This window comes from Grampus griseus (assembly GCF_964374135.1).
Source record: "Grampus griseus genome assembly, chromosome: 6".
In the NCBI taxonomy this organism is placed as follows: Eukaryota; Metazoa; Chordata; class Mammalia; order Artiodactyla; family Delphinidae; genus Grampus; species Grampus griseus.
In genome coordinates this window covers 1,571,068-1,582,428 of record NC_139000.1, presented here as the reverse complement: position 1 = coordinate 1,582,428, position 11,361 = coordinate 1,571,068, and the positions used below count along the sequence as shown (strand labels likewise).

General features: G+C 65.0%; 1 protein-coding gene across 1 annotated transcript in view; it reads right to left on the bottom strand.

Moving 5' to 3' along the window:
• Window positions 1-2,520: 2,520 nt before the first annotated feature.
• Window positions 2,521-11,361, bottom strand: part of NACC2 (NACC family member 2) — a gene marked incomplete at its 3' end in the record, with an annotated part of 28,517 nt that continues 19,676 nt past the window's right edge. The window contains exons 2-5 of the mRNA XM_082655709.1: window positions 7,102-7,266; window positions 4,874-4,979; window positions 4,481-4,578; window positions 2,521-3,026 (exon numbers count right to left, since the gene is read on the bottom strand). Coding sequence (XP_082511835.1) covers window positions 2,521-3,026; window positions 4,481-4,578; window positions 4,874-4,979; window positions 7,102-7,266 — 875 coding nt within the window. The remainder of the gene's footprint in view (window positions 3,027-4,480; window positions 4,579-4,873; window positions 4,980-7,101; window positions 7,267-11,361) is intronic.

Sequence of the window (11,361 nt, the reverse complement as noted above, 5' to 3'; positions counted from 1 at the left end):
AACATTCAGGACGCAGAGGGAGCGCCCCAGCAGATACAGTCATCAGCCACGCCCGTCTGCAACGCTCCCAACCCACGTCCACCGCGGGACACATTAGTGCAAAACGCTCGGCCTGGCCCGCCCGGGGCGCAGGGAGAGCTCAGAACCCATTCACATTTGATTATTATTAAAGTTTCACCTGTAGCTCTTGCCTTCCTTACCCAGAACAACAAAACAGACGGCGATTATAAACAATGAAAGGACAGAGGTCACGGGACATTGTGCTAGCCTGAGCGGCGGTGAGGCCGTCTCAGGGAGGCCGCCGTCTCAGGGAGGCCCCCGCCTCCCCCGCTGGACCAGCGGCACCCCTCCTCGTCCTGGCCTCGGGTGAGGGCCGTGCCCACCTTGGAGTGGAGGAGAAGGGAAGAGCGAGCCCTTCTGTCAACAGCCAGGACGGGCAGCCAGCCCCCAAAGGTCCCCAGGGATGGTGGAATGAAAGTGCAAACGTGGGGCAGGGACAGATGAGGGGACCTCCGTCTGGAGCGGGGGACGGTGGGGTCTGCCTCACCCACCACGCCCCGCCCCACAGCCTCCTGACAGCTTAGCGGGTGTGGCCTCCTCCCAACTCCAGGAGGACTTGGTCCTGGCCCCTGGTGGGCTGTGGGCCTGGGGGGGGCCCTGCCAGCTCCAATCCCACCTGGGCCTGAGACAGAGGAGGCCCGCCTCTGGGCCAGGTGGTTGGTCCGAAGCCCCAGCAGGAAGGAGCTGCAGCCCCTTGGGCCGGGACCACAGGGCTCGGCCCTCCCTGCGCCAGTGCCCACCCAGGGTCCCCCGACCCCAGCCCGGAGCCATCAGCGCTCTCTGGAGGGCAGGCACCTGTGTGGCCTGGCTGGAAGGCGCCCCCGCCCACCCCCCCAGGTCTCCTCCAAGGGCCCTCCACAAGGGAGGGCTGCAGTCAGCAGGACGAGCCTAGCCCCCCGCTCTGTCCCCAGGCTGCCTCCCGCTGGGACCCACACGAGGGCGGCTCCACTTTGCGGGTCAGGAGGGTTGAGCCACGCCTGCCCGACAGGGGACGAGACGGGGGGAAGCAGCAGGCCCGCTCAAGTCTGGGGGTGGGGTGTGCCTCTGGCCAGGCCTGGGGGCTGCCTGGGACTCGAGGGGAAGGCAGCCCCTGGACGTCTGGACACGAGCACTTCGGACAGCCTGCGCCCCTCCCCGCAAACAGCAATTAAACTTCACGGTGAGCTTTCCAGCCTCAAACCAACACTTCTACGCCCCCGCCACCCCGCCCGCCATGCATTCCAGAACCCGTGCACCTGCAAATCGCCCCAGCTCAGGCCTGTGCCCACCATCCACCCACCCACCCACCGCGTCAGAGGCGCGCATACCCCAGGGCTCGGAGCACATCCGGGGGAGCCCAGCACCGAGGGGCCTGGCTCCAGCCCCATCCCAGCCCCCCGCTCCCTTCCTCCGAACACACCCTGGCTGCACTTCAACAGGAGGTGAGTGGGACCTGGCCGGGGCGGGCAGGGGGACATGGTATCCAGGTGGACCCACCCCCAAGCCGTAGTGGGTTGGGGCAGGGACCCCAATCCTCCCTAATTTTTTTGCTCTTTTGGGTCTGAAAGTTTCCAAACCATACATGAAATAGATCTGAATTAAGACGAAAACAAATAAACAAACAAACATAAACCCAACGTGGCTGCGGACTGCGTGGGCTGCCCCGGGGCAGCGGCCCCACCTCACAGGATGGTGGGCGGGTGGCCGGGCGGGTGGCCAGGCTGGAGCCAGCAGGTGCCAGGGCCGGCAGCCCAGGCCCTGGGTCCCAGGTGGACCGAGGGTCCATGGAGCCGCAGGGGTCGGGCAGACCCCGTGGGCGCGGGGCAGGAGAGCAGACGCAGCCCAGATCGCTTCCACCGCCCACAGTGACCAGCACAGCCCACCACTGTGCCGTCACCACCGCCCCCGCATACGCTCACACACGCTCCGCACACACACCCACACCCCACACGCACGGCGGACCCGGCGGGCCTGAGCCCCGAGTCTCAGGAAGAAGGGAGAACAAGGAGTTTGGCCCCTGGGGGCCCAGCCCTGGCCCGTGGTCCCGGAGGAGTGGGGGGGTCCCCACGGGAAAGGAACGAGGGTCCCGAGACACGTGCTCCCGCCCCACAGGCCCCTGGCTTCGCCCCAGGCAGAGGGAGCCATGGGGGCAGGAGGCCGGGCACCAGGGTCTGGCGGCCTCTCGCCCCCTCCCCGAACAGGGGGAGGGAAAGCTACAACGTGGAGACTAACCTCTCGAATATCAAAAAGGAGCCCCGGGACCTTCCTCGCAACTAGGTCGCCAGGGGCCTAATCGTTTACAGTATAACGAATGCATTTGTTTCCTTCATGAATTTTAAATACAAGCAGAATAAAAATCACATTTTTTTCAGGCAACAGTAGCAGTTCAGTAGGTAAGTGGCTTGACCACATCTGTCTGTATTAGTAACGCATGCAAGCAGCTTCAGTACCCGCCTTGGCGCCCCGTCCGGCCTCGGGCCCCTACAAGGTCCCTGCGTACGGGCCCTCCGGTCTCCTCCCTGCGGCCGGCGTCGCGGGCCGGCTGCTGCTGGCGCTGCCCTGCTCGAAGGGCTGCGGGGGGCTCTGGCCCTCGGCAGGCAGCGGCTCAGGCGCGGCCACCTCCTGGACGACCGAGCCGGCCCCGTCGGCCTCCGAGCCGGCCTCGAAGGTGGGGTTGGCGGAGGTGCCCAGGTCGACATTCACAGCGTCAGTTCTCAGAGCCACGATGGCGGCTGCGTCGCCCCGCCGCTCGGCACAGATGCGCTGCTCAAACACCTGCGCGGCGGCGGGCGGGAACTCGGGGTCCAGGGGCGCGCTGGCGGCCGAGGAGCCCATGACCGTGCGGTACATCTCCACGCCCTCGGGCAGCATGGACTTGATCTTGGGCAGCCAGCGCTTGCGGACGCGGCGGGCGTTGGTGCACATGTCCGCGGCGATCACGTTCATCTCGCTCTCCTTGAAGCTGGGGGCGAAGTTCTGACAGTACACTGCAAGGACAGGGCGTCGGGAGGTGGCGTGAGCGGCCACCCACCCGCAGGAATCCCACGATGCCAGCCCTCCGCCTCCTGAGGGGCCGTGGGACCGAGACACCCTGGACAAGCCAGGGGGCAGAGCACTCTGGGCTGGAGAGGCCGCCGCGGGGCCAGTGGGGCAGGCCGGGCACCTCCAGGGTCTCCTCCACTCTGTTCCCCTCTGGCAAGGGAGACCACAGGGCCACCGAGGCCCCTCCTGGGTCAGCCTGAAGACCAGCGGTCACCTTTCTCACTGCTGGAAGCCCCACCCTGCTCCTCTGGGACAGCCTGGGGGAACCTTCAGGGGAGGGGCAGTCAGAGCAAACAGGACCCCAGCCTGTGGCTCTAGCGGGAGCACAGAGGGCCCGGGGGCTCTGGCTCCTCCGGACCACTGGCTGGCAGTGCGGCCTTGGGTGGGCCCCCATCTCTGGACCTCGCTTTCCCACTCTGTCCCACCCACCTTGCATCCTTGGTCAGACAAGCCTTTGAGAATCCCTGCCCTGGTGGAGTGGGAATCGGGGCAGGGCCTGGGCACCCACTCAGCTGTGAGGCTCGGGTCTCTCTGGGCCCGATCAAAGGGCTGGCATGGAGTGAGGAGGGGGCCGGCTGACACCTGTCTTCAGCCCAGTCCCCGGCCCGGAGACCCCAGCCCAGCAGTGGCATCATCACCCGCAATAAGAACGATATGCCCTCTCCCCCCTTCTCCTCTAGGAGCCTCACGACCCAGCTCTCCAAACAGCACGGAACCCAGAGGCGGGGCCCCCAGGGTGAGCCCCCTCCACTGCGAGCCCTGCTCTGGGGCAACACCAGCTGCACCCCCTCTCCGCATCTTCCCAGAGCCGCTGCCGGCACCCCACCCGTGCTTTGGGACGCGATTACTGGCTGCAAAGGCCCCTCTTTGCTCTAAAACAGAATTAGCCTCACAAGAGAGATTTTTTAAGCCAGAAAACTAAGACAGTGTTTCGCGTGCTGACAGCTACAGGAGGACGTGCTCTTGGCTGGCCCGTGCCGGGCACCGGTGGCTTCCTCCTCGTCTGGGGGGTGCAGGGGGGGACGGGGGCGGCGGTCTGCCACCGAGATGGACCAGACTCCGCCCCCACGGGCCCGGCAGCGGGAGGCAGAAGCGGGCCGAGCAGATGGCAAAGGCTCAAAATAACCCCAAAATGTAAATAAGCGGTTTTGTTCCAAAAGGAAAATTAGATCTATTTCACATATTAAAATAGTTTCGCAGCTGAATTCATCACGCTTGGAAACCTACCAAGAATGTTAACACCTCGAGACCGGGCCCCCGCGAGCTGCTCTTTTCTCCCCCTCGACCCTGCGGCCCGGCTTGCTCCTGGGGAGAAGCCACCTTTCCCAGGCTGACATCCGAGGGCCTGGGGGCTCCTCGAGATGCCTCCCCACCCCCGAGACCCCAGTCCTCCTCTTACATTTCACAGCGTTCAGGACGCGGCTGTCCAGCGGCTTGCGGCTCGGGTCACTGGTGGACGAGCGGATGCCCGTGCCACAGCTGTTGGCTAGCGTGTTCCTGGAGGGAGGACAGGAAGGGGGGCAGCGTGAGGCCGCCGGCTGGAGGGGACACACGGGAACGGGGTCCCTGCCTGCACGCCCCACCGCCCCTTAGGGGAAGGAGCCCCCCCAGTGGCGTGGAGCCGGTGTGCTTCTTCGCTTTGCGGCGACGGGGGTCCACAAGCCCTCCCCAGACCCGGGTCTGGCCGACGGCCTCGGGCTGACACCTGTGAGGTCGGGAAGGTGGGGGAGCCTGGACGCACGGCCTCGTCTAGAGAAGATTCTAGAGACCGCAGGGCCCGCGGGGGACCTACCTGTCGAAGAAGGTGGCGAGGAGGCGCCGCAGCAGCACCTTGTGCTTCACCCCCGCGCACAGGTGGCAGTTCATCAGCTGGCCACGCGTGATGTAGACGCCGGAGCCTGCGGCCGCCACACACAGAAGGGAGGCCCTCAGCCCCAGACCCAGGGCCACGGGCGGCCCAGGGGCTGCCGCGGCCGGGGCGGGCGGCCCGCGGGTGAGGCAGGGTCTGGGGCAGCCCCCCTCCAGGCCTGGGACCCCACGCTCCAGGCCTTCCCCGCTGCACTGGGGCCCTGTCACCAGGAGCAGGCAGCCTTGGTCACACGCCTCAAAGGGCTGTCCCCGAACTGCCCTCCCAGCCTCGAGGGGATGGCCTGGAGCCGACCTGCGTTTGCGTTTGGGAAACACTCATCTTGCCTCTCAGTTCTCCCTGAACACCGAAGAGCCGTGGGCAGTGATGGGAGCTGGAATCATGGAGGTCGGGCTGCAGCTCCCCCCTGCCCAGCACTGACCTCTCCGGGTGCCGGGACGGAAGAGCCGGCCCAGGGCGGAGACGGGACCGGTGAGCCCCGCAGCGCTCTTCACCCCGCGGTCTGGCCAGGCCGGGCCCCCGCCAGGGTTCAGGCCAACGAAGGACAGGGAGGACAGGAGCCTCGGGGAGGCCTGTTTACCCTGGACGCTGCCCGTGGAGAGGAGCTCCTGCAAGAGTCAGCCGTCGTGAAGAACACGGGCGCCTGCAGGGCCTCATCTGGGCCTTTGTCTACGATCTGACTTTTTACGGGGCACGTGCTGAATCTCCTCATGGGAAAACATGAGCATGGTTCCCTTCTGGGCGGCGGGGGGCAGGGCAGAGATGCGAGGACCCCTGTGAAAGCTGCCACTCCGGCCTCGGGGGCCCTTCCCCAGCTTAACGTTTTGTTCCCCACGAGCCAGGTCTCCAGAGAAGCCCACAGGCACCGGTTAAGATGCACGTGGCTGACTCTAGATGGAGACCACCATTGGGCGTCTCCGGCCACGACACACCAAGGGTCCCGCAGGGCCTCACCCCACCCAAGGTCTGCAGAGGCTCAAACCCAAGGGCAGGGCAGGTCACCCTGAGCCACACGGGCCGGACGGCCCCCTCGCTGTGGGGAGATCTGTAAAGGGGGGCTTAGAAGGAGGCCTGGGGCCAGGTGGGGCCTGGCCAGGGAAGGCGGCCGGCCTGCACCCTTCCCAACCCCAAACTGATAGACAGGCCTCCCTGGGGACCACACCCATCCCCAGGGCCCCGAGAACCCGGTGTAGCCTGACGCTGGCGCTCCCTGAACAGAGGAGCTGGGTGCTGCTTGGAACGATGCCAGGCAGCAGGGGCGGGGGGCTCGGGCATGGCCGGGGGCATCCCCACCCCACCCAGGTCCACCCAGACCAGCCAACACCGCCCAGCTGCCCTCCTGTCGGCTGAAAGGCGAGGCCGCCTGCGGAGGCGTGGTTCCAGAAGGGGGGACGGCTCAGGCAGAAGGAACCCCATAACGTTGCCCAGGCGCGGCAGGCGGGTGCCGGTCAGGAGTGATGGCCCAGCAGCTCACGGAGGAAGAGGCAAGGCCCCATCAATTCTCATCTTCCCGCCAGACAGCCTTAAAAGTCTACAAGGAGGGACTTCCCTGGCGGTCCAGCGGTTAGGGCTCTGCGCTCTCACTGCCGAGGGCCCGGGTTCAATCCCTGGTCGGGGAACTAAGATCCCACGAGCCGCGCAGCACGGACCGAAAAAAATCTACAAGGAGCTGTGAGGCCGAATGAATCCCAACACTGAGAAGATAAATATTTCTGACAGGCACGAGCCCTAAGGGGCTTTGGACCCCACCGTGTTGTTTGTTTTTACAGAAGAAACAAGTCCATTGCTGCCTGGGAGCTGCCGTTTGGAACCTCTGGTCACTCACCCCTCGAACGAGGCAATTGGACACTTGGGGAGCTGGAGGTGGGGTGGGGGGGACTTGGTTTTATCCCCGACCTAAATTAAAACACAATCATGATTGCAGCCCCTGCCAATCAGAAGCCCGACCAGCCCAGGGGATTCAATTAAAATGCTAAATTAATTCAATTGAATAACTCCTCTTAATGACACATTCTTCTAAAAGGAAATTAGAGGAAATTTAAGATGTTCTTTTTTTTGACTGACTGGTGATGAGTCCATTGTTCACAGCTCGGAAGAAAAAATAAACGGCAGGGCAGCTGCATACAATAGACAGGGTGGGGGCGAGGCCTCACCTGCCACCAGCTCCAGCTTCTCGCCGGGGTCCCCCTCGGAGTAGAGCTTGGGGTGGCAGCGGTACCCGATCTGGCTGATGAGGCTGGCGGGCAGGGCCACCAGGTCGCGGCGGATGAGGACGCAGGAACGGCTCTCCAGTGGCACGGGCTCCGGCTTCTCTTGCACTGTGGGCCCAGAGGCCACCCAGTCAGGGACACAGCAGAGCTCCCCTCCTGCCCACCCAGGCCCGGACCAGGCCTGCCGCATGCCCACCCTCCCCGCCCACCAGGTGCTGCCCCTGCTGGGAGGACCCGAGTGAACCGGAGAGCAGAGAAGGCAGGCGAGGGACTCCCAGCCGGCCTGGGAGCAAGTCGCTGGGGGCCTGGGAGGCTCCCAGGGTGGGGATGTCCAGCAGGCTGAGGCCTGCAGGGTGAGCGGGAATGAGGGCTCCGGGCTGGGGGTGGGGGCAGGGCGGAGGTTGGGCAGAGTGGGGGAGGGGAACAGCTCTGTACGGTCAACCGCTCCCCAGCCTGTCTCCTCACAGCAGCCCCCCTGCACGCGGGCACCCCACCCCCAGAGGCTGCACCACGCATTCCTGGCCAAGAGCAGCGCCATCAGTGTTCACCACCAGTAAAGCCAGGCGGTGGCGGCCGGGCAGCGCTGACGCCGTCTCCACGCCGGCTCCGGGCCGTCTGGGGAGGTTCCTGACAAACTACTACTGGGGGTCATCCAGGGACCCCCAGGCGCGCCAGCACCTGCAGCTATGATGGGGCGGGAGGATGGGGAGCGGGGGAGGCCCCCTCGGAGTCCCCGTGTCACACCCTGAGCCCGAGCACCACGCACGGGACACCCAGCAGAGCATGGCCTCGGCCCCGTCCCCCCGCCCGGCCTCCTAACCACCCACCTACCCACGGGCCCTCTGCAGGGGCTCAAGGCTGGGCTGGGGGTTACCTCTCGGGCTCATGGGGTGGGGGGGGCCAGTCTATCGGGCACTTGCTGGGCACCCAGCACACCCAGGTGCCTCCCCAGGCGCTGGGAGGCCGAGGGCCTGCCCCCTGCTTGCAGGGAGTGCCCAGCCCTGAGGGTTCAGCAGGTGGCCAGGCCGGGTGAGGGCAGCGGCCACGTGGAGGCCCCCATGGTGGGCAGGACCCCACCTCACCAGGCTCGGCGCCCCAAGACCCTACAAGCAGGCCCCCACTTCCTGCCCTGCGCCTGCCCCCTGTCCCCTCCTCATTTTCCTGCCCGGCGCCAGCAGCCCAGGCAGCATCACATGCCCGGCCCCCACTGCACGGTCAGCTGGAGGCCTGTACCCGGCCGGGCTCTACCGCAGGCCGGCCTCCCCGTTCAGGCTCACACACGGCCACCCGTCCAGCACCCCTCAGCCTGCGGCCCGCACTCAAGCCATCCTGGCCAGACACAGGGCAGGGGCACGGCCTCCCTCCTGTGTCCCCAGCACATGGCGATCCTGGGTCACTCCTGGGAGGGCCACCTGCTCCCGGCAGCTGTCGTCGTTGAGAAATCACAGCTGCTCCAGGGCAGGCCCACGCCACACACCTGGCTGAGCAGCAGGGCCTGCAGGTGAAGGCCCCAGGGCCCGTCCCCCGGGCACCCGCCCGTCACGCGGGCACCCAGGCAGGGTCTGCAAGTTGGAAAGGCTCCGGGCTGCTCTGATGGCCACCCGGGGCTGGGTTTTCCTTGCTGAGGACAGCGGCTCTCATTAGCAGCCTCAGTGACCACTGTGGGGGAGAGCGCACCTCCCAGGGCTCAGACACCCAGAGGGCAAGGCTGGGCTGGAAGCCCTCCTCCAGCAGCCTCAGGGCAGGGGCTGAGTGGCAGAGCCTGTTGCGGCGGGTCCAGAGGCCACTCCAAGATGGTCAGAGGCAGCCCCTTGGGCTGGCCGGTGTCCCATCCCCTCTGCACTGACACCCCTTTGGGGTCACAGGGAAATTCTGCAGAGGCACCTAAGTCTGGGGGAGGCCAGGTGGGGCTGGGAGAAGGACCTGGAAGCCCTTCAGGAGGGGGAGGTTGGCAAGGAAGGGTGCCCAAGCCCCAGACCTGGCACCGTGTGAGCATGGATTAGCCCCTAGTTATCTCTGCACCAAGCTCTTGTGGGGGAAAGGTCAGGGCTGCCCAGTCCCTGAAGGGCCAGCACCCCCCAAACCACAGGGCGAGTCCCGCGGGAGAAGGCAGGATGGTCAGTTCCAGCCCCGAGGATGGGTTGGGGACCCACCTGTTGCTCTAGCCCACCCGGCCTGGGTCTGGAATCACCCGCTCCGGAGTCAGCCCCAGTCCCCACCAGGGGACCCCCAGGCCACCCCTCCCCCTGTCCCGTCGGGGCTCAGCCGTTCCTAGGGAGGCACCTGTCAGCATGCACAGGGTGAGGGTGGCACGCGGTGCCTTCGGCCTGGCGGCGGCCAGTTCCAGTTCAAAGGAGGGAGTTTTCCTGAATCAGCCCAGCCCTGGGCGAGGCTGCAGCACAGCTCAGGGCAGAAGTCCGAAGGGTGGCCGCTCGGGGGGTTCGGGCAGCATTTCCCACCTGGCATGTTTGGGGAACGCTGACAGTGGGTGGGGGCAGATCAGCAGAGAGCCGCCAGAATCTTCCAAACCCGGAATTACCCAGGGGCTCAGGGAGCACAGGAAAAACAACCCGGATGATATTTTAAAACATAATTACCCGCCCTGCCCCTCCCCCTCCCCCTCCGCCAAGTCTGCTGTGATTACACTCGCAGACGCAGACTCGGGAGCAGGGCGCCGAGGCTGGCGCCGTGGCATTTACATAAAGAGCGCTCACCAGCAGACATAATCCCCACGTACAACTCCTCGGCCCCGATGTTCCTCCAAACAGCAGAAGTTGTCTGTGCTCCACACGACGCCCGCCCCCCCAGCCCCAGCACGGCTCCCCGAGAGCCAGAGGCTGTCAGATCCAGAAGAGCCAAAAGAACCACTTCTATTTCTGCTCCGCCATGTGCCGGATACTCTGCACCCGCTAAAAATACCAGCAGAGCGGCGGCTCATCTGGAAAGGTGCTCCGAGCTGCTTCACGTGCCCCCGGCCCTCCCCGCCCCGAATTACCCCCCACGGCCCGGCCCGAGCTTCCAGCGGCCTCCTTCTAGGGAGGGGTGCCGAGTTACAGACAGGTTCTGGAAACCCAGGAGAGTCTGTGCACCATAGTGACGGGGCCGCTCCAGTCTCCCTGGCGGCCTCTGGCGGGGTCACTCCAGTGCCTGACGGCAAGGGTGATGGGAGACCCCTCGGGGGGCTGTGGGCAGGGGTATGGCAGCCTGCAGAGACCCCTCGGATCACACCCAGGTCTCCCTGCGCACGGGGGACCCGGCGGCCGCCTGCATCGTCAACGGCCCCGGTTATAACCCTTTATAACGTTGGTTTCTAGGATCGTGGGCTCCAAATACTTAGGCCCCGTGAAATTTGGAGAGAAGCGCGTGAAAGCAGTTAGCTGTTTGTATCAGGGGGTGAGCAATCCCTCTGTGTAGGGAAGGTGAGTCACGGTGGTAAAGGTCCCGATGGAACCATCTGGAACAGCAGCTAATCTGGGCAAACGGGCAGCAGGGACAGAGGCAGGCAGAAGCTTCCCTCAGACCACAAGGGCCGAAGAAGACACCAGTGTGTTCAGAGGGTGCATGGTGGGCCCTGCAGGGTCTCTAACTAGAGAGGAAGAGGGGTCCAGGCTGTGCCTTCGAGGTCCTGCTGCCCCCACCACGACACCTGCCTGAACCCAAACAGGGGAGACATCACACAAGGGAGGTGAGCCCGACACGGACGGACACAGCCTGCAGGACCCACTCGTGTGAGGTCCCTGAAGGAGTCAAACCCACGGAGGCAGGAAGTGGACGGTGGGGCCTGGGGCTGGGGTGGGGGTAGGGGAGCAAGTGTCGAGTGGGGACAGTTTGGAAGATGAGAAAGTTCTGGAGGTGACGGCGGCACAATGTGCACGTACCTGGTTCTGTGCACTCAGAAGTGGTCTTAACAGTAAATCTTATATCAGCTACACTCTACCACAATAAAAAAAAATTTTTTTTTAGAAGAATGAATGGGGGACTTCCCTGGTGGCACAGCGGTTAAGAATCCATCTGCCAACGCAGGGGACACAGGTTCGAGCCCTGGTCCGGGAAGATCCCACATGCCGTGGAGCAACTAAGCCCGTGAGCCACAAGTGCTGAGCCCGCGTGCCGCAACTACTGAAGCCCGTGCGCCTAGAGCCCGTGCTCCACAACAAGAGAAGCCACCGCAATGAGAAGCCCGCGCACCGCAACAAAGAGTAG